General features: G+C 37.1%; 1 protein-coding gene and 1 pseudogene across 4 annotated transcripts in view; one reads left to right on the forward strand and one right to left on the reverse strand.

The window, feature by feature from the left end:
- The window catches only part of LOC118632655, a 28,998-nt pseudogene extending 20,760 nt beyond the window's left edge, over positions 1-8,238 (reverse strand).
- Positions 1-23,950, forward strand: part of MCU (mitochondrial calcium uniporter) — a 275,222-nt gene that overhangs the window by 232,412 nt on the left and 18,860 nt on the right. For all 4 annotated transcript variants that reach the window (XR_004959979.1, XM_036265017.1, XM_036265018.1 and 1 more), the window contains 4 exons: positions 8,705-8,875; positions 10,294-10,398; positions 18,509-18,669; positions 20,351-20,554. Coding sequence is in view for 3 of the 4 variants with exons in the window: in XM_036265017.1 (XP_036120910.1) it covers positions 8,705-8,875; positions 10,294-10,398; positions 18,509-18,669; positions 20,351-20,554 (641 nt within the window). In the remaining variant the exon portion in view is untranslated. The remainder of the gene's footprint in view (positions 1-8,704; positions 8,876-10,293; positions 10,399-18,508; positions 18,670-20,350; positions 20,555-23,950) is intronic.

The following is a 23,950-nucleotide window of genomic DNA, read 5'->3' on the forward strand; positions in this document are numbered from 1 at the left end:
TTCACCATGATCAAATGGGATTCATCTCAGGGATGCAAGGATGATACGATATTCACAAATCAATAAATGTGATACACCACATAAACAAAATGAAAGATAAAAACCATATGATCATATAGACGCTGAGAAAGGATTCGACAAAATCCAGCACCCATTTCTGATAAAAATGCTCAGCAATGTGGGAATATAGGGATCATATCTCAATATATAAAGGCCATATATGAAAAAAAACTGTAGCCAACATCATACTCAGTGGGCATAAACAATAAGCATTTCCCTTAAGAACAGGAGTAAGACAGGGATGCCTACTTTCACCTCTTATTTAATATAGTACTGTAAGGCATAGCCACAGCAATCAGACATGAAGAAAAAAATAAAAGGGATTCAAATTGGAAAGGAGGAAGTGAAACTCATTCACAGATGGCATGATATTGTACATAGAAAACCCTAAAGATTCCATCAAAAATCTACTAGATTTAGTAAACGAATTTGGCAAGGTAGCAGGATACCAAATTAACATCAAGAAATCGACAGAATTCTTATACACCAACGATGAACTCACAGAAAGAGAAACTAAAAAAACAATCCCATTTACCATTGCGGCAAAACAATTAAGATACCTAGGAATAAACTTAACCAAAGAAGTAAAGGACCTATTTGCAGAAAACTACAGGTCATTGAAAAAAGAAATAGAGGAAGACATAAAAAGTGGAAGCATATACCTTGTTCATGGATTAGAAGAATTAACATCATTAAAATGTCCATACTACCCAAAGCAATCTATAGATTCAATGCAATCCCCATCAAAATACCAATGACATATTTCACAGAACTAGAACAAATACTTCAAAAGTTCATATGGAACCAAAAAAGACCCCGAATAGCCACTGCACCCTTTAAAAAGGACAGCCCTGTCTGGTTTGGCTCAGCGGTTAGAGCATCAGCCTGTGGTCCAGAGAGACTCGGGTTTGGTTCCTGCTGGGAGCACGTACCTCGGTTGCAGTTTGTCCCTGTCCCTGGTTGGGTTGTGCGGGTGGCAGCCCCTTGATGTGCCCCTTTCACATCGATGTTTCTCTCTCTCTCTTCCTCTCTCTCCCTCCCACTCTATCTGAACAAAAAATGGAAAACTGTCCTCAGGAGAGGATTAAAAAAAAAAGAAAGAAAAAGAAGGACAAAGTAGGTGGGATGACAATACTGGATATTGGGTTATACTACAAAGCCACTGTAATCAAAACAGCCTCGTACTGGCACAAGAACAGGCATGTAGATCATTGAAACAAAGCAAAGAACCCGGAAATTGTCCCAAGACATTATGCTCAATTAATATTTGACACAGGTGGCAAGTGCATACAATGGAGTAAAGAAAGCCTCTTTAATAAATGGTGTTAGGGTCCTAGTCAGTTTGGCTCAGTAGTTAGAGTGTCGATCTATGGACGAGAGAGTCCCAAGTTCGGTTCCCGCTAAGGGCACGTACCTTGGTTGCAGTTTGTTCCTGGGCCCAGTTGGGGTCATGTGGGTGGCAACCAGTCAGTGTGTCTTTCTCACATTGATGTTTCTCTCTCTCTTTCCCACTCTCTCCCTCCTGCTCTATCTGAAGATAAATGCAAAAATGTCCTTGGATGAGGATTAAAAAATAATAATAAATAAATAAATGGTGCTGGGAAAATTGGACAGCTACATGCAAAAAAAATAATAATAAACTAGTCCATTAACTTACACCATACACAAGAATAACTCAAAATGGAAAAAAGACTTAAATGTGACTCATGAATTCATAAAAATTCTAGAAGAAAATGTAGGCAACAAAATTTCAGTCATCATGCACAGCAGAATTTTCAGTGACACATAACCTAAGGCAACAGAAACAAAGGAAAACAATGAACACATGAGACTACATCAAACTAAAAAGCTTCTGCACAGCAAAAGAATCAACCATCAAAAATGGAAACGGAACCCACTATATGGGAGGGCATAATTGCCAATGATACATCAGATAAGGGGTTATTTTCTAAAATATATAGAGTGCTCATACAACTCAACAAAAGGAAGACAAAGAACCCAATTAAAAAATGGGCAGAGGACCTAAAGAGACACCTCTCCAAACAGGATATACAAATGGCCAGGAGACATATGAAGAAATGCTCAATGTCACTAATCATGAGAGAGATGCAAATAAAAACAATTATGAAGTATCACCTCACACCTGCCAGAATGGGTCCATCAACAAATCATCAAACAACAAGTGCTGATGAGGGTGTGGAGTAAAGGGGACTCTAGTACCCTGCTGGTAGGAATGCAGACTGGTGCAGCCACTATGGAAAACAGTATTGTATTTCCTCAAATATTTTAAAATTGATCTGCCATTTGACCAAGTGATTTCACTTCTAGGAATAATCGTTAAGAAGCCTGAAACACCAATCAGAAAGAATATATGTACCCCTATTTCATAGCAGCACTATTTACAATCGCTAAGATCTGGAAACAGCCCAAGTGTCCATCTGTAGACAAATGGATAAAAAAGCTGTGGTAAATATACACAATAGAGTACTATGCAGCTGTAAGAAAGAAAGATCTCTTATCCTTTGAGACGGCACGGAGGGACCTGGAAAGTATTATCCTAAGCGAAACAAGCCAAACAGAGAAAAACAGGTATTATATGATCTCACTTATTTGTGGAATATAATTAACAAGGTGCGCTGATGAACAAAATAGACCCAGAGACATAGAAAGGAGTATGGTTCAGACTGACAAACCTCAGAGGAGAGGACCAGGGGAGATGGATGAGATGAACCAAAGAACTTATATGCGCCCTGGCTGGTTTTGCTCAGTGGTTAGAGCATAGGCCCATGGACCAGAGAGTCCCGGGTTCGGTGTCTGCTAGGGGCACGTACTTTGGTTGTGGTTTGTCCCCAGCCCCGGTTGGGGTGGTGTGGGTGGCAACCACTCGGTGTTTCTCTCTCCCCCCCCCCTTCTCGTTCTATTTGAAGATAAATGCAACAAAAAAATGTCCTCGGGTGAGGATAAAAAAAACAAACATATTCATGTATGCATAACCAATGGACATAGACAGCAATGCTGGGGGAGGGGTGGGATGAGGAGGAGGGTGTCTGGGGGGGGAGGAGAAACATCTGTAACAAAAATAAATTAATAAAAATTGAAAAAAAAGAAGCAGAAATAAAACCAGAATAATAATCAGTCAATTGAAATGGACCTAGAAGTGATGAGAGGATGACATTAACAGGCAAGGATTTTAAAATAGTTATTGTAAACCTGATCCTTATATTCAGAGGGGAGAAAGAAAACATAAGCATAACATGAAGAGAAATAGAAGATATAAAAATAAACAAATGGAACTTCTAGAGATGAAAATATGTCTGAAGTGAAAACCAGTGCAGATGGAATTGACAGCAGATTAAACACTACGGAAGAAAAGGTCAGTGACATTAAGGTGCATAGCAATTAAAACTATAAAAAATGAAGCTGAGAAGGAAAAAACCAGAAATGTATGAAAAGCACCTCAGTGCCCTGTATCATATGATCTAATATAAGTGTAACTGGAATCCCAAAAGAAGGATAGGAGACGGGAAACAATATTTGAATAATGGCGAAAATTCCTCCAAATTTGATGAAAACTGTGAGCCCCCAGATCTAAGAATTGTAACAACTCACATGCAAAATAATCATAAAGAACACATAGAAAGGAAAATCATAAGAAAATTGTTGAAAACCAATGATAAAGAGAAAATACTAAAAGCAGTCAGAGTTAAAAAGACAAATTACATTCAGAGGAATAGAGATAAATATATACTCTGCAAACCAAAAGACAGTTCTTTAGATAGCTGAAAGGAAAACAAATCTGTCAACCTAGAATTTTTTGCAAAATGATCTTTTAAGAATGAAGGTGAAGTAAAGACTTTTTCTGACTTGCCAAAGCTGAGAGAATTTATTGCCATCACATCTGCACACCAAGAAATGTTTGAGGAAGCCCTGCAGGCAAAAGAAAAATAATACCAAATGGAAATTTGGATATATATAAAAGGAACAAAAAACACAAATGGTGAATATGTGTGTAAAATAAAAGATATATTTCCTCATTTTAAATTTCTTTAAAATATAATGACGTGTCAAAGCAAAAATAACATATTGTGTGGTTTATAACATGTAAAAATAAAACATGAGAACAATAATACAAAGCAGGGGAAACGGAAGTATATTGTTGTAGCGTTCTCTACACTATACCTAAAATGGCATATTATTTAAAGATTAACTTTGATAAGTTAAAGATGTATATTTTAAACCCTAGAACATGTTTTAGCAAACCCAACAGGCCAAATCCAGCCCACTGCTTATTTTTGTAAGTAAAGTTTGTTGGGACACAGCCATGCCCATTTGTTTACATATTGCCTCTGGCTGCTTTTGTACCACAGTGCAGAGTCTTTGGTTGGAACAGAGATCTTATGTCTCACAAAGCCTAAAATATTTATTATCTAGGTGTTTTTTTTTAATTTTTTTCTTTATAGATTTTTAGAGAGAGAGGAAGGGAGAGGGAGAGAGAGAAACATTAGCCACCTCCTGCATGCCCCCGCAATGGAGATCTGGCCCACAACCTGGGCATGTGCCCTGACCAGGAATCAAACTAGCAACCTCTTGGTGCATGGGTTAACACTCAACCACTGAGCCACACCAGCCGGGCTATTATCTAGTTCTTGACAGAAAAATTTTGCCAACACCTTCTGTAGAGTAGCCCCCCCAAAAAAACATGAGAAGATATAGTTAATATACCATAAGTGGAGATGAAACATAATCATAAAAAATACTCAGTTAAACCCTGGCCGGTGTTTCTCAGTTGATTGGAATGTCGTCCTGTACACCAAAAGGTGACAGGTTTGATTCCCGGTCAGGGCGGGTACAGGAAGCAGCCAATCCATGTTTCTCTCTCACATTGTTGTGCTCTCTTTCTTTCTCTCTCTCTTTCTTTCCCTCCCTCTCACCCTACATCTTCCTCTCCTACCCTTCCTCTATTAGATCAATTAAAAGAAAAAGTTAATCTAAAAGATGGATTGGAAGAATATAGGAAAAGTGAAGAAAGAAAAGTTGGGTCAAGAAATTAAGTAGCAAGATGGTGGATGGACTTATACCCAACCATATTTATAATTGATTAAATGCAAATAATATACACACCTTAATTGAAAAGTAGAGATGCTCAGACTGGGTAAAATAGCAAGACATAACTATATGCTGTCTATGAGAATCCCACTTTAAATATGAAGACATAAATATACCCTAAGAAGCCTGAAACACCAATCAGAAAGAATATATGTACCCCTATGATCATTGCAGAACTATTTACAATAGCTAAGATCTGGAAACAGCCCAATGTTCATCAGTAGATGAATGGATAAAAAAGCTGTGGTACATATACACAATGGAGTACTATGCAGCTGTAAGAAAGAAAGATCTCTTATCCTTTGAGACGACATGGAGGGACCTGGAAAGTATTATCTTAAGTGAAACAAGCCAAACAGAGAAAGACAAGTATCATATGATCTCACTTATCTGTGGAATATAATGAACATAACAGTCTGAGGAATTGGGTAGTCCCAGAGGCGTGGGAGTGGGGTACAGACTGACAATCCCCAGAAGAGAGGGTTGTGGGAGAGAGGTAAACCACAGAACTTATATGCATGTATGCATGAACAATGGACATGGACAACAAAGCTGGGCACAGGGCAGGATGGAGGTGGGGAAAAAAGGAGAAACATCAGTAACAAAAATAAATTAATTAAAAAATAAATAAATATGAAGACATGTATGTTGATTATCACAATAATATTCAACTTAACCATAGAATATCTATAAACATATAAAGAATGGAATAAATATGAAGACATGTATGTTGATTATCACAATAATATTCAACTTAACCATAGAATATCTATAAACATATAAAGAATGGTTCCTTGGGGTATAAAGAAATAAATAAGAAGACATGTATAGGTTAAAAGTAAAAGGATGAGAACAGATGTACCACAAAAACATATGTCTACATAAAGACTTAAAAGTGAATAATCAGCCCTGGCCGGTTTGGCTCAGCGGTTAGAGCGTTGGCCTGCGGTCCGGAGAGACCCGGGTTCGGTTCCCGCTGAGGGCACGTACTTCGGTTGCAGTTTGTCCCCGGCCCTGGTTGGTCGTGCGGGTGGCGGCCACTCTATGTGTCCTTTCACGTCGATGTTTCTCTCTCTCTCTCTCCCTCTCTCTCTCTCCCCCTCCCTCCTTTCCTCCCTCCCACTCTATCTGTACAAAAATTGGAAAAATGTCCTCAGGTGAGGATTAAAAAAAAAAAAAAAAAGTGAATAATCACAGTAGCCAAAACATAGAAACAACCCTGATGTCAATCAATAGGTGAATGGATAAACAAATTATGGTGTGTGTATACAGTGAAATACTATCAGCAATAAAAATGAATGAACTACTAAATGCATGGAACAGCATGAATCTCAAAATCATTATGCTGAGAGAAAGAAGCCAGATTTTTAAAAGCATACATAATATATGATTCTAGTGTTATGAAACTAGAAAAACAAAACGTAGTCTGTGGTAACAAAAAATCAAAGTAGTTGCCCAGAAATGAACTGGGATGGGGCTCAAGGGAATTTTGATTATTGTGTCAAAACTTAACAAACATTCATTTAAAATAAGAGTGCATTTTGTTATTTATAAACTACTCCTTAATAAGTGTTGCTTTAAAATTTTAAGTCATGAAAGAATTTAGTGTGAGGCCGTTGTATTAATTGTAGACCTCATAAATTACTAGAATAGGTAAGGAAATAAGATGTAAATGACTGGAAAATTTGATGCATTTGGGATCTCCAGAACTTTCATCTATATACATTTCCTCTCAACTCATCAATTTTGAGGGATTGAATCCTTAGAAACATTATAGAATGTACCTTTTGATTTAAAAAAAAAAAAAAAACTAATGCAATAATGTCACTGTATTAAGCAGTTCACTAAGTGTTTTAAATGGTTTATTTATTCCTCACAACAACTCTATCAGTTAGGGATTTAACTCATTTTATATATGAAAAAGTGAGGCTCAGAGAAGTTATATAATATATCCAAAGTTAACAGCCAGAACTCCAGCCCAGATTTGACTCTACAACCTGTTTTCCTTCTTTGGTGCTAACTTATTTTTAAGTGTTTGGTTGCTTGTGTAAAAACTTCTGGCTCAAAGTTAATTTCTTTTTAAAATTTTATTTGAAAATTAATTTGAAATAGTTATTCTGACATTTCTTTTAATTGACAGGCTCTTCAAAAGATAAAGAATAAGGAATTCTATGCCATACTATTGTAGAAAATTCTTTCAGATGAATAGCCTCTAATAATATCTCCTTTATTAACTTTTTGTTAAAAAATCCAAAATAGTTCATCTTTGGTTTCTCTCTAACCTTAGGAAGATTTTCAGGAGAACATAAAAAAAACTTTTTTTTTCAATCCTCACCCGAGGACATTTTTCCATTTATCTTCAGATAGAGTGGGAGGAAGGGAGAGAGAGGACGAGAAAGAGAGGGACACATCGACTGGATCGACTAGTTGCCTCCTGCATGACCCCAACCAGGGGCAGGGGATGAACCGTACTTGCCCTTGACTAGAATCAAACCCGAGACTCTTTGGTCTGTGGGCTAACGCTCTAACCGCTGAGCCAAAGTGGCCTGGGCAAAAGGAACTATTTTTTATTATATCACAATATGTCTGCCTGGCTAGTGCACCAAGAGGTCACCGGTTTGATTCCCAGTTAGGGCACATGCCCAAGTTGTGGCCCTGATTCCCAGTGTGGGGCATGCAGGAGGCGGCCAATCAATGTTCTCTCTTATTGATGTTTCTATCTCTCTCTCTCCCTCTCCCTTCTTTTCTCTCTAAAATCAATAAAGAAAAAAAAAACCAATATGTCCATATATTATAAGAGAATGCTTACTTATCAAGCACCTTGGGTATAGTATTGTACTATAACTATGAGTTGACTGTCCTTGAGCTAGAACCTTACTTATTGGTGTACTTTAAGATGTAATTTATTCCCCAGGGCTTCTTGAAAACTGGCGCCCAAGAGCTACCTTGTACAGGTTATGGAGTCAGCTAGTAATCTCTGACTACTTAATAAAATCTTACTAAGCAGAACCAGGTAAAGTTCTTCAGCAACACCAAGAACTTTACCTCAAATTTCTGAGAACGCCTCTCCATGTTCCACTTAGAAAATAATCTATTGCATATTTTTATTTTTCTGAAAAGTGAGTTGTGTGATTCTACTTCCCAGAATAGCCTTCAACTAAAGCTAAAGAATATATTCTTGCCCTGGCTGGTTTGGCTCAGCAGTTAGAACGTCGGCTGTGGACCAATGAGTCTCGGGTTCGATTCCCAGTCAAGGGCACGTACCTCGGTTGCGGTTGTCCCTGGCCCAGGTTGGGTCGTGCAGGAGGCAACCAGTCGATGTGGCTCTATCACCTCGATATTTCTCTCTGTCTTTCTCTCCTTCCTTTCCACTCTTTCTGATGATTAAAAAAAGTTTTTTTAAGAATATATTCTTAAACCTTTGAAAACATTTTAAACCACACTAATTATAATAGATCCCATATAAGAATGGTAATAATATAGCTGTAACTTATATTGGAATCTAACTTTCATATGATTGTGGGTCTTTTTCATTCAGATGTGACAGTGGTGTATCAAAATGGGTTACCTGTGATATCTGTGAGGCTACCATCCCGGCGTGAACGTTGCCAATTCACACTCAAACCTATCTCAGACTCTGTCGGTGTGTTTTTACGACAACTACAAGAAGAGGATCGGGGAATTGACAGAGTTGCTATCTACTCACCAGGTACAGTCACCTTCACTATTCCCACCCATCCATTTCCCCGAAACCACTTACACACACACACACACACACACACACACCCCACTTACACACACACACACACACACACACACACACACACACGCTGCTGCTGCTGCTGCAAAAGAATCCCTTACTCTTAACTTTCTTTGCTTAGCAAATGTCAGGAGAGAAAGTGAGTTCTCTCCCAGTGGTACTCAGAATATAACTGTTCAGTTTTAACAAATGTATATACACAGGGAATCTCATTCAAAAGCACCCTCATCTATAATGCCATGGGCATTTTATATTATTAAGACCTTTTATCATTACTTTAGGTATAGAATAAACTTTTCCAGTGGTTGGGCCCTCATCTCTGGAGATATGAAATATTAGGACTTCTTTTTAGATTTTCTTATGTCTTTCCCATAAAAGTTTACCAAAATAAAAATAAGTATGATTTGAAAATAATATAAAATAAGGCACTAAAAATTCCCATTTGACATGACACCATTTTATTTATTTATTTTTTAAGTGCCTTACATTCCCCCCCCCATTTTTACTTTGAAATGATTTAAATCTACAGAAGACTTAAAAGACTAGTACAATAAGTACCCACATACTCTTCACTTGAATTCACCAATTGTTAACAATTTTCCACATTTCTATGCTATAAATATTTTAAATATACTTAATAGTCAACTCATGTAGTAGTAAAATTAGTAGACCACCTTGGTGTACTTCGCTAACCCTAGCATTCATCCCTAACAAATTATTAGCCATCTTAATCAGTGACCATATCAAAAAGTACCACATAATAGAAAATAGTGGTTTTTTTACTCACCCACCTTCCCTCACAGACAAATATAAGACGTCCATGCAGCTCTCCCAGTGACCCTAGATTTCCAACTGATACCAATAGATCTATATAATTATTTCCCTTGTTCCTAAAGTTCTGCCAGAAAAGGATGTTGTTAAATATTCACAGACTTGAAGCCATGAAAACAAAAAGCCTCAAATCATATAAGCTTCGTTTAGCATAGTCTTGGGGGTGAGGCAAAAAGTTAACTGAAATTAAAAGAGATATAATTTTTAAATTTACTTTAAGGATTTCTTTTCCCTGACCATTCTTAAATAATTATGGACAGCCTGGCCAGTGTAGGGATTAAGCGACGTCCCACGAACTGAGAGGTCACCGGTTCGCTTCCCGGTCAGGACACAGGCTAGGCTGTGGACTCGATCCCCAGTGGTGGGGCGAGGAGGAGGCAGCCAATTGATGTTTCTCTCCCACATCGATGTTTCTATCTTTCTCACCCTTCCTCTCTCTCTCTCTAAAAAATCAATAAAAACCTATTTAAAAAATAAAAATAAAAAATTATGGATATATGACAAGTTTACATTTTCACATTAAATTATTTTCACAGATGGTGTTCGAGTTGCTGCATCAACAGGGATAGACCTTCTCCTCCTTGATGACTTTAAGCTGGTCATTAATGACTTAACATATCATGTCCGACCACCAAAGAGAGGTAAAAAGTAACCTTGATACGGTCAGAGGAATGTGGGAAGAGCTTTTGGAAAGAACTTAACTTTTCCCTGGATAACCTTGAGAAACAGGCAATATTTAAACACTGAAAGGTTTGCATACAGACTCTGTTTTAGTTAAAGAACTTATTGAGTACCTGACACTTGACCAGTACATTGACCAAAACTTAAATTCTACCTAGACACCAGGAAGCTTATTATCTGGTATTGTCACCATTTCACATAAATGAATGTCATGCATAACTTAAGCTTCTTCCCTCCATACAGGCCAGAGTCATTACTTTAATAACATTATAGGGGTAATCTTTTATTTTATTAAAAAAATTTTTTTTTCTTTATTAATTTTAGGGAGAGAGAGATAGAAACATCCATAAGAGAGAACATCAACTGACCACCTCCTGCATATCCCCACTGGGGATTAGGCCCACAACCTGGGCGTGTGCCCTGGCTGGGAATCGAACCAGTGACCTCTTGGTGCATGGGTCGACGCTCAACCACTAAGCCACACTGGCCGGGCTAGGGGGAATCTTTTAAAAATAAGTTATGACTCCCTTATACTCTTAAACATTTGTAATCAGAATTAATCCTTTTTTTTAAAGGATGAAGGTCAGCAGTCTGAAAGTCAATTATTATACAATAATATTTTTGGGGGGACTTTGGACATGTATATACTTTTAGGCAAAAAAGTGAGGTAACTACCTCAGAAGTAAATTTTAAGAAAGTGCCTAAAAACTTAGTAGTCAAGATAAATAAAGACACCTTTAGTATTGCGGATTTTTCGTTTTACCCTAGGCTCTAATATGGCTCGCACAGTACTGGTGCTAAATAGCCTTCTAAAATAGCATTTTAAGTTATGTCTCTCTCTTTTTTTTTTTTTTTTAATCACTTTTCTCTCTTTGCCCTTGATATTTATTGTCACTGACTGCTGTTCTTTTTTTTTTAAATCTTTATTGTTGAATGTATTACAGATGTTCCTCATTTTTCCCCAATTGACCCCCTCCTCCCCACTCCTGCCCCCTCCTGCCTTTTCCCACACTTTTGTCTGTGTCCATTGGTTATGCATATAAATTCTTTGGTTTATTTCTTCCCACCCCCCAACCCCTTTCCCTTTGAGGTTTGTCAGTCTAGCAGTGAATTTGTACTTATTAATCCCTTCACCTTTTTCACCCATTCCCCCAACCCCCTCCCCTCTGGCAACCAACAAAATGTTCTCTGTATCTATGAGAATATTTCTGTTCTGCCTGTTTATTTTGTTTGTAGATTCCATTGTCGATAGATATGTATTCATTGCCATTTTCTTTGTTCATATATTTCATCTTTTTCTTCAAAAAACCCTTTATCATTTCATATAATAACGGTTTGGTGGTGATGAACTCCTTTAACTTTTTGTTGTCTGGGAAACTCTTTATATGGCCATCGATTCTAAATGACAGCTTTGCAGGATAGAGTAATCTTGGTTGTAGGTTCTTGCTTTTCATCACTCTGAATATTTCTTGCCACTCCCTTCTGGCCTACAAAGTTTCTTTTGAGAAATTAGCTGACAGCCTTATGGGAACTCCCTTGTGGGTAACTAGCTGCCTTTCTCATGCTGCTTTTATGATTCTCTCTTTGTCTTGAACCTTTTGCATTTTGATGATGATGTGTCTTGGTGTGGGCCTCATGGGGTTCATCTGTGCTTCCTGGACTTGTATGTCTGTTTCCTTCACCAAGTTAGGGAAGTTTTCTGCCATTATTGTTTCAAACAGGTTTTCGATTTCTTCTCTCTCTTCTCCTTCAGGCACCCCCAAGAGGCGAATGTTGGCACGCTTGAAGTTGTCCCAGAGGCTCCTTACACTATCCTCATTTTTTTCAATTCCTTTTTTCTTTTTGCTGTTCTGATTGGGTGTTTTTTGCTTCCTTATATTCCAAATCGATGATTTGCTTCTTGGCTTTACCTACTCTACTATTGAATCTGTGTAAATTATTCTTTATTTCCGTTAATGCCTCCTTCATTTCTGACTGTGCATCCATCATTTCTGACTGGTTCTTTTTTATGTTCTTGAGGCCCTCACTAAGTTCACTGAGGTTCTCACTAAGTTCATTGAGCATCCTTATGAGCGGTATTTTGAACTCAGCATCTGTTAGGTTGCTTATCTCCATTTTGCTTAGTTCTTTTCCTGGGGTTTTTTTTTTTGTTCTTTCATTTGAGACCTGTTTCTTTGTCTCCTCATTTTGGCTGCCTCCCTGTGTTTGTTTCTGTGTATTATTTAATGAGAGGTATGGGGCTATTTGAGACCAGATGCTGCTTGTTTGAAAGAATTTAGGAAAACCTGAAGCAGGATCCAAGACAGGCCAATCCTATGGTGAAGCAAGTGGCAACAGCTTTGGTGGGCCTGAAAGTTGGGTGGGTGGGGCGGGGCCTCAGGGAGTCACCAGGGCGGGGCTACCAGTGTGAGCCAGGTTGCTGGACTCCCAGATATGGCGGCTGTCTGCCACCCCAGGGAAGGGCTCACCAAAGGAACAAAGGCCTCTGACAGCATGTTTGTCCCGGAGAAAGCCCCCTCTCCAGCCCTCGCTCCAGTGCCAAATAGCTCAGTTCTTCCCTGTATGTCTCTGGTGCCCCTCGAGCTGCCTCCCCTCCAAGCTTAGAGGGAGAGCGTCCGATAAGTTCGTGCGTGGGCTCTTTAAGGAGCTGCCTTTGGCTCCAGCCACCTTAGCCTCCCTGAGCCTCAGTTCCCGCTGTTTTTTCCAGCCAGAAGTTATGGGGACTTCTCTTCCTGGCACTGGAACCCTGAGCAGGGTCTCTGATGTGGGACGGGGACCTCTCAGTCCTCAGGGAGGACCCTCCCAGCCGTGGTATCCTCCTGATTTTTATCCGTCACACGTGGATGTGGGACCAGCCCGCCTGCCCCCGCCCCCGCCCCCGCCCCCACCCCCACCCCCACCCCTCCTACCAGTCTTTACATGGCTTCTTTAATTCTGTAGTTGTAGGACTTCCATTCAGCTTGATTTCAGGTGGTTTTGAATGATGGTTGTTCTGTAGTTTAGTTTTAACTTTGATGTGGTTGTGGAAGGATGCGATATTGTAATTACCTAAGCCGCCATTTTCACTGGAAGTCCTCCTGACTGCTGTTCTTAATGTTCCTTCCACCACTACCATCCCTCTATCAGCCTGCTAGGACATCCCCACTTTTCAATTCTGCTTTTGAGAATTGTGTCTAATATAGAAAAAGGTCTGAGTAAAAATCTAGCATTGAATGCCTCCGAAGTCTGGTCCACATCTACCTTTAAAATATTTCTCTTTCCCTCTTACACATTACCTGCTTTTCCTCTACCCTGTATTCCTTTGCTCTTTCCTACACTGTGCCTCGTTCTTTGCCACCTTTTTGTTTGCTCCTCTTCCCTCCTGAGATGCCTTTCTCCTTTCTTCCTAACCTTCTGTTTCCCGAAACTTTCAATGTCAGCTTCTCTATGAAGCCTTCAATGATCCTATTCTTTCTTTCTTCAATTCCCAGCCAACCAAAAGTGATTAATCTCTTCTTTGAGTTCTTTTATTCCTTTTCTTTATAAATATCCTGAGGGAAGGAAGGCACTGTAATACTGTAACCCCTATTAACTCAGGTAGTCTTTCTATGTGAGTGAATTAAATGAGTTAACTTGGTAGCATTTTGGTTTTTCAGAGGCCAGAATATCTTATGTGTTCAACCTAGATACCCTTTCTCACAGAAGCTCAACAGTAAATACTGTTATAAGTCCATAAACACTTTGTTTCCCATCACTTTTGAAATATGGTAAAGACATTTTTTTCTTTTAATAAAATGTAAAATGGGTTTTAATTTTGTTTCTAATATATTATCTTCCTCTTAGTGAGAGGCTGATGTTCTGTACTTGAGAGGGCTGCCAGTCCTCCAGATGAGTAAGCATATTTTTCTTCCCCACATTGTAACTCTTTGTAGTGAAAAGAAAAGAAATTGAAGGCACTCGGTTTTAGGTGTCAGGTAATGAGGAACACTAGGGTTTTATATATACGTTTTGTCTAATAAAAATTAAAACAGTTAAAGAAGGAAAGCTTTTCCAGGGCAGTTTTTTAAGTTTTGACACGTTTTCGTTTTTACTCACCCCTTACCCTCTTTAGTTTTCACATAGCTCTCCTGTTTTCCTTTCCCATTTATAGCACTTGAGAACTAACAATGCCCTAGGAATGTTATGTGCCAGTAAACCTGAACTTAACACACTTCCAACAGGCACTGAGGATAACGGGCTCATTCTTATAGGATCTAATGTAGCCACATCTAATGTTTATGTGGAGTTGGCCAGTCTGTAGGTATTATGGATCCTTAAGTATATACAATTCTTATACTTAACCCCAAAATTGGAGGGAAGAGGAAGGAAAAAACTGAAATGAATCAAGGGGCCAGGTCAAAGCAGTGAGGCTAATTTCAAGTTCTGTTGCATTCTTTTACTTACCGTAGCTATATATGGCTAGATTCCTCTCTGACCACTGCAAGATGAGAGAAGTAACTCTTTTAGCAATTAGATGATTTTATAACCTGATTAAATCTAGAATGGAAGGAAGAATATGGAAAAGGAGCACCAAACTATTATTGCATTCCATGTTGACGTAGTAGTTAACTAGCTTCCTCTTAGTTTTGGGGAAGAAAAAAATATGACATGTATTAGTGGTCAAAAGTTTTTATGCTAAGGAGAATTATTTTGATTGGCACCACTGAGCCCTTTTCCTCATTTATCTATCCAGAGGATATTGGAAACATTAATTCTATCTTAATGATGTAAATAATTTGAGAGAAAAGGTTGAACAGGCAAACCAAATACCAACAACAACAAATGCCTTGTAAGAAACTCAAATAGCTGAAGTCCTTCTCAAACCATTTTAGTAGCTTAAAAGACTTTTCAGTCCCTATTATATTAGCACATTTCCCTGCCATTTGTAACTGAATTTTCCTGACACTGATGGCATGTGCAAAAACATTAATAAGCATCTGATTGCATTTTTAGTGAAGCATACACTGATCATCCAAAAGTGTTGTTATTAGGTTATTAGTAGATTTATTTTCCCTTTTCCTGTAATTTCATCTCCAGTTATATGGGCAGACTTTTAGGGGGTCAAGGTTTTGAGGTGATTGTTTTCCTTCACCAGGACGATACTTCGGACCATATCTTCTTGTCAAAGTAAAGCCTAGTCCCTTGAGTTTAGTGATGCCTCGAAGGGTAACTCTGTTTTCAGCCAGGTCTAGAATTGGACATCTGTGAGATTGATCTTCTATGAATTATTATTTTATAGTCTTTTCATTGCTAATAGAAGGTATCGTGGTTGCACATTAATTTTTTTTATTTGTCTTAAACAGATAATACATTCACATGTTTAACTCCCAAAGGCAAAGAATATATGGGAAAAGTTTTCTCATCCCTATTCCACAGTCACCCTTTTCTCCTCTATATCAGCAAGCACTGTTCTTAGTTTCTTTTGTTTCATACCCAAGATAGTCAATGCATTTATAAGAATATACAAATACATAATCCTTTTTTCTCTTTTTATGCAAATAATAGCATATCATTCATAATGTTTATATCAGTCAGGGTTCAATTGGGGGAGCAACCATATGAGTATTATGGAATAAAAGATGTATATAGGAATCAAACCTTGTACAATTGTATATGAAGCTGAAGAAGTAAGAGTTTGAAAAGGAAGCTTGGAAGATCAGAGAAAAGTCACCAATTTTTAAACAATGACGCAAATGGACAAATCAAAGCTTGCCAAAGAACCTGGAAATTCAGATGTATCTATTAAGATAAGGAGGATTAGCAAAAGAGGACTGATAGAGGAATCCCTAGGACAGTGTTAGCAAATAGAACGTTCTGTGTGACTGAGGAACTGAATTTTTGTACCTAGTACAGAAATGTTTGTTAATCTTATCTATCTAGGATTCATATTCCTCACTTAAATTATGGTCACCAGACTTATTCATGCTGTTATTGTGAGGACAGATAACATAGGGTAATATATGTGATACAATTTTTGTTAACCATAGATCATTTATACCTACTCAAGGAATTGCCTTTTTGAAAGTGCTTGCAGAAGAAATAGAAATATTGGTATAATAGAAGCATTATAACTCAGCTCCAGGCCTGGGGGTCAGGAGACATAGACACTGCCACTTCACTGCCATTCTGGATAAGTTACTGCTCTCTAGAGTGCAGTTTCCTCTTCTGGTACACTTTGGAAAGTGTAAGAGCTGCAACTCCAGTGCAAAGAAGACCCTGTTGACATAAATGACTTCTAGAACTCAAAATGTTCTTGCATTTTATCTGTTCCTATTAATGCAGCATACATTTACTACAACGTGCATGATACTATGCTAGGTACTGTATCCCATTTTAATATATTAGCTTTTCTTTAATCCACTTTGCTGCACTTATTTGAATTTTTTGTTGATTGAATTTTTGTGATACCTATACTGAAGGACATCTTTGAAGAATATTTTATAGACAACAGTATGGTAGTTAACAGAGAGAAGGTGGAGGATAGTAAAGAGTATAGGGGTCCAAATATATGATGAGAGAAGATAATTTTACTTTGGGTGGTAGGCACACGATGCTATATACAGATTATGTATCATAAAAATGTACACTTGAAACCTATATGATCCTATGAACAAATGTCACCCCAATAAATTTTATTAAAAAAATTTTTTTGAAATATATAGTTAATTCTGATTGAACTTTTTTTTTTTTTTAAATATGTTTTTATTGCCCTGGCCAGTTTGGCTCAGCGGTTTAAGCATTGGCCTGCGGACCAGAGAGTCCTGGGTTCTGTTCCCGCTAAGGGCATATACCTCGGTAGCAGTTTGTCCCTGGTCCTGGTTGGGGTCATGTGGGTGGCAACCACTGGATGTGTCTCTCTCACATCGATGTTTCTCTTTCTTCCACCCTCTGTCCCTCCCACTCTATGTGATAATGAATGCAAAAATGTCCTCGAGTAATGATAAAATATAAATATGAATAAATAAATAAATATATATATATTGATTTTTTTTTTTTTTTAGAAAGAGAGGAAGGGAGAGAGAGAAACATCAGTGTAAGAGAGAAACATCAATTGGCTGCCTCCTGCATGCCCCCTACCAGGGATCAAGCCCGTAACACAGCATGTGCCCTGCCCAGTAACCAATCCCAGACCTCTCAGTCCATGGGACAACACTCAATTCACTGAGCCACACCAGCCAGGCAATTATAGATTATTTTGATTTAGAAGAGGACTGAACTTATGCTGTGCCTAACAAAATGTCACATTAAAGCTAATTCTAAAACAAAAGCTTTTCCTTTGGTGCTTTAAAAAAACAACAGCTGAAATCAGCTGGTTTTTTTATTAGGTTCTCATAATATAATTTTTAGGGATCTGAAAACATGCTACTCACAGAAGAGGATATTGAATGAAAGAATGTAATCATTTATTCTTTCAATTGTTCTTATAATTTCATGCCTTTTAGAGCATGATATTGAGGTCCATATAACTATTTTGTGTCTTTCCCCAAAAGGAATAAATAAAAGTTGGTATGCCAGGGGGAAGATGTATAGGAACTAAGATTATTGGGATATGGTTTTTTGATTTATACCTTTGTATGTGCAAATTTGAAATACTGTATAGTTTTTCCTCAGGTGATACTAAAGGGAAAAAAATCATTAATTAAAATGGCAAGGCCACAGATAAATTATAGATGAGTATTCTAATAAGCATGATAATAAGATTGATTCTGAACCTCTCTTCTTGTTTTTAACATATTGTCTTAAATTGTTTTCTTTATCTAATAAAGATTATTATTTATTTATAGCCTCATATATAGCATATAATCTTCCAATAATATATTAATGAATGTTGGTTTCAAAATTTTCAAGTTGCCCAAATATGAATATACTTTCTAGGATTTGTAGATATCTCCTTTTTAAAAAAGAACTATTATTTTCCTTCAGTTTCACACTGAAAGTGGGATCCCTGTTGTGGATGAATCTGCCTTGTTCTTATTGTCTAATAGCCCCAGGAATAGCAACTCTTCACTTATGGCATCCATTAAAATAAATAAAAGTAACTCTTCCTTTCAGACCTCTTAAGCCATGAAAATGCAGAAACGCTGAATGATGTAAAGACACTAGTACAGCAGCTATACACTACACTGTGCATCGAGCAGCACCAGCTGCACAAGGAGAGGGAGCTTATTGAAAGATTAGAGGATCTCAAAGAGCAACTGGCACCCTTGGAAAAGGTACAAATTCAAATCTCAGACTTTTCTCTTCACTGATATTTTTCCCAGAGCATATATGTTTGTTTGTTTTTACCTCCATATGTGTTTGCTGTTCTATGTAATTGAGCTGTGTCTATCAAACTAGTCCACTAGTTTTGGGGGCTGAACCATAAAAATGTTCCAATCAAAATTAAGAAAAGACTTAAAAGGAAATGGTTTGGAGCCTTGATAATGGGCTTAAAGCTTTGAGGTCTAAATGTTTGCCCTTACCCAGATTTACCACTTTTACAACAAAGATTGGAATGACTGCTAATCAAGAAAGGTTCTGAGGATAGGGGGTAAAGATTTTAGTCATGTTGATTGAATTACGTAGACTATTATGCAGCTGTTTAAAATGATTATGTAGATATAATATGCTATAGAAAACTATTCATAATATTTTATGGAAAGTAAATTATAAAAGTATACATATTAGTGTATACTGTGATCCAATTTTTAAATGTATATATATGCTCATAGTTATGCATATTTATGTATTTTAAATATATACATATATAAAGAAAAATGCTAATAGGGTAGTAGAATTATAATTGATTTTTTCTTTATACTTTTCTGAATGTTCTAGAGTGAGTATGTGTCATTCTCATTTTTTAATGACACAAATTTTCATTTTAAGAAATTAGACTATAAGAGATTAACAAAGGGAACAAATACTCTTTATATTGTGCTTTTTCTGATTTCTTTAAAAATAATCAACACATATCTCAAGGTTGTTCTTTAAATCGAAGACCATTAGAAAGCTGTGGTAAACTAAATTTGAGAAACTGTTGTGAAGGAGGGTGAGATTTAAATTTTGTGTTTTCAAAATGTAAAGCAGTTTTTAATGTACTAGCTATAATATAATTATCATCCTATATTGAATATTTACTGTCTGCCAGGAATTGTACTAAGTATTTTACCTATATTCTGTTAATCCTCAGAACAACTCAATAATGAAGTTGATGGTGATTTGCAATGAGGGCTTAACTCTTTCCGTCTGAATCCAGAGTCCCTGCTCTGACTCACTGTGCTGGTCTGCCCCGAGTAGACCCTTGAAGTAAAAACTGATAGTACATTAAATTTTATATTTGATGGTGAGAGACCATTTGCATACTTTCATTTTTCTCTTCTCTAAGGAAGTAATTTAGTGGTTGGATGAAGAGCTGTTGAAACTAACTTATTCACTCCCATAATTTCACCATATTTCCAGCCACTTCTAGGATGAAACAAAACACAATACCCTAAAAAATATTACTCTTTTTTAAGAATATATTTTTATTGATTTTTCAGAGATAGAAATATTTATGTGAGAGAGAAACATCGATCGACTGCCTCCTGCACACCCCCTACTGGAGATCGAGACTGCAACCCAAGCATGTACCCTGACTGGGAATCAAACTGGGACCTCTCTGTCCATAGGACTGTGCTCAATCCACTGAGCCACACTGGCTGGGCAATACTATCACTCTTTTTAAATATTTTATTCAGTGAGAACTATAGGTACTATTTAGAAAGACAAGCTATATTTAATAGAATTGAGACTAACTTATATCTTGACTATGAGCCCTGTTTCTTTAGTGAACATAGAACAGTTTAAATACGAGTTTTAAATTGATTCTATATCAATGTGCTTTACGATCAATCAATCATGTGTGCTCCATAGGTACGAATTGAGATTAGCAGAAAAGCTGAGAAGAGGACCACTTTGGTGCTATGGGGTGGACTTGCCTACATGGCCACACAGTTTGGCATTTTGGCCCGGCTTACCTGGTGGGAATATTCCTGGGACATTATGGAGCCAGTCACCTATTTCATCACTTATGGAAGTGCCATGGCAATGTATGCATATTTTGTAATAACACGCCAGGTAAGAATTCCTCAAGTAACTTTTTATGAGATAGTAATTAAGTTTTGATTGTCAAAGTAGCTCTCTTTTCTCTCATATTTTTTCTAAGGCCAGTTCTCTCTAACTATTCATTTATCCTTTATACTCACACACATGTAGGTGCACATGCTGCCAGTTATGTATCAGGCACTATTTTAGGTGCTAAAGAAAGAGATAGACATAAGATATGGGTTCTGCCCTCACAAAGCTCACAAACTATAAAGAGAGCCATATAAATCATTAAATTCAGAAAAATATATTACAGTATATTAGAATAAGAGGGCAAATGAGAAGAATGGTCAGCTATAGGATAACTTGTGCTGCCAAATTGGCTTGGTTTTTTATGTACTATGTAATTTATTTAACAGTCAGATGGAGTAGTCCCAAGCTTTTTTTTTTTTTTTTACTGAATTCTTGGAATGGAGAATTGGTGATACCTAATAGTTAAACTAAATTCTGGGCTACTTCTAAGTATGTTAAACAAATACATGGGGGTGTTTTTTGTTGTTGTTTTTACTTCATAGAAGAGAGACAAAAATTAGATATCTAATCATTTTATACTCTTGGCCTATTCTTTATCAACCAAGGCTCATTTATTAAATATCAGTAGCTATTAAAGACACTGAGTTGGTGAAATCTTTTTCTTTGAAATAACATAAATTCATTTCATATTTTCTCTCATTAAACAACTGGACTTACTTCAAATTCAACCTGCAATACTTTATTTTTTTATGAAACCAATGAAATAGTCCATTAAGTATTAATAACACTGTATCCTTAATAAATAGCTAATTATCCCTCCTTAAATAAGTAAATACATAAATATCAGTAGCTAGAATTAATTTTTGTTGCCAATGCTATTTTTTTTAGTAGCTTGGAAATTCAGTGTCATTTAGGGAGTATGAAGGATTATTTTTCACTTATTATATATGTAATACCACCACAGATCCAACCTCCCTTAATAAAAAAAAAAAAATTTGAAATAGCTGAAACGTGTGAGAAGCTTTTTAATTTTTTTAGGAACATAAGAAAGCTGAGAATTGTTTCTCTTTTGTTTTTATATGGCTGCTATTGAACATAGGCATTTTGCTTCTGTTGTTAGACGAGCAGTCATAGACCTATGTATGTGTGGGAAAGTGAAAGCCCAAGAATGTTATTTAACCTTTCTGTCCTCCCAGACTTGTCTAGTAGAGGAGAGAGATAGTAGATTGCTCATGTCTGCCATTGTTCGTTCAGAATCTCCAGCACCTAGTTCCACGTCTGGCTCATACTAGTCCTCTGTGAACAGACCTAAACAACCAGATAATTGAATCTAATCACACCTCTGGACAGGGCTTGCATTTGTCTGTCTGTGTGAGTCTCTTTTCCTTTCTCCTCACTCATCTTTCCTTTTCCCTCTTCCCTCCCCCTCTCTCTTAGATACACATTCCTTTAATGGGTTCTTTTTATGTATATTGATTGAAGTCCAAACACATTAGCCTGCTGTTGTCTTTGCTGTTGCTCTCTCTTTTCCAAATGTCTCTCAACCCCCCTGTGTATGTACTGTGTGTTTTAAATAAATCAAATGATATTCCTTATTCCCTGGCAAATGCCCTGAGTTGTTCACCACCTCATTCCTTACTTCACACATTCTATTGACTGGGAAAGTTTTCCATGTTGATCTCCACCTCCCATATTTCAAGATTTACTTAAATGCCTATCCTTCATGAACCTTTGACCAGTTACCTAAAGCCAACTTCAAATTCTTCTTCTGAATTCCTAGAATTCAGAAGATGTGTTTCTCATTTCACTTATCCTATGCTATTTTGTATTTGTCCTAGTTAAATGCTGCACTTCTAATTCTCAAAGCATTTTTGCTGCCCCCAAGTGACAAATTGCAAAATAGCAGTAATAAATAATCTAGTCACTTGTGAATAAGAAAACTTGACCAAATAAAATATAAGTAGAAAGATTCTCATGTTAAATATTCTTTTCTATATCCATTTCCATATATCCATATCCATAATTAACACCCATGAAGCAAAATGCTTGTTCAAAATCATTTAAACTCGTCTAGCCCAGCCAGTATGGCTCAGAGGTTGAACATCGACCCATGCACCAAAAGGTTGCTGGTCCGATTCCTGGTCAGGGCACATGCCCAGGTTGTGGGCCCAATCTCCAGTGGGGGACATGCAGGAGGCGGCCAGTCAGTGTTTTCTCTCATCGATGATTCTATCGCTCTCTCTCCCTTTCTCTTTCTAAAAATCAATAAAAAGAATAAAAAATAAAATAAAAATAAACTCTTCTAAACTCTTGTTACAAGGAGATGCTGCATTTGTTAGCAACCTAAATATATTCTAATAGTATATTCGGTTCCAAAGAATCTTTATACGATTATAAGCTCCTTGAAATAATAAAATCAAGTGGAATATTGAATTTTACTAATATTTCAGTGAAACCTGAGTCTAAATTTCTGTTATGGAAAAAAAAAAAAAAGCCTGACAATAAGAATTGCCATTCTGAGCTACTTCAACATGCATATATGTGGACTACCCATTCACTTATTTATGCATTCATTGGTTGATTCTTACATATGCCCTGACCAGGGATCAAATCTGCAACATTAGTGTATTGAGACAATGGTATAACCAACTCAGCTACCCAGCCAGGGTGCCCATGCATTTTCATCAAAGGGGATATTGCCTTCAAGGGGGAGAATATTGGTTTTTGAGGAGTAAAACATCTTAGATGTTTATAATACACAAACAGATAAACAGTGTATTTGTGGTATTAAAACTTCTTTGGGGATCAGGGTAATCAGGAAAAAATATCTAAAAAGGCTACTTAGGGGACAATAATGGAAAAAAAGTAAAGAAACACTGATATAGCCTTTAATACCCTTCATCATCTCAATTCCAACAACTGTCATTTATATTCTACTCCAGTAAACTACTTCAATGACTAGTCAGAACCTTCTTTCTTAGAACTGTCCTACTTATAATATAAAGTAGTATGCTAACTTCTGACCACAGTTTAATTTCTTTCTAGTTCTTTTATTCGCTAACTTTCTCCTTTGACTTCACCCAGATTTTTAGGCTCCTGATAGCTCTCTCTCTCTTAAATTTTACTGTCACCTTCCTTATGGGTTGCAGATTTCTTTTCTGTCAAACTTAGACCATATTGCCATTCTCATCTTAGTGTCTTACAATCCTTATCCCACTGTCTTTCCACCATATGTACTCTATAAATTCCTAATCTTGGATAAATCTAGTCATTTGTTGTACATCCAGGCTACTGAACATTGCTAGAGAAGAATCATGTAATAGTGTGGAACAGGCCACTGCTTAGATTTCCTTTCCCCAAACCCCCACATTCGTTATTCTAAGACTTCACATCAAG

The sequence above is a fragment of the Molossus molossus genome, unplaced genomic scaffold (genome assembly GCF_014108415.1).
Source record: "Molossus molossus isolate mMolMol1 unplaced genomic scaffold, mMolMol1.p scaffold_m16_p_17, whole genome shotgun sequence".
Classification (NCBI taxonomy): Eukaryota; Metazoa; Chordata; class Mammalia; order Chiroptera; family Molossidae; genus Molossus; species Molossus molossus.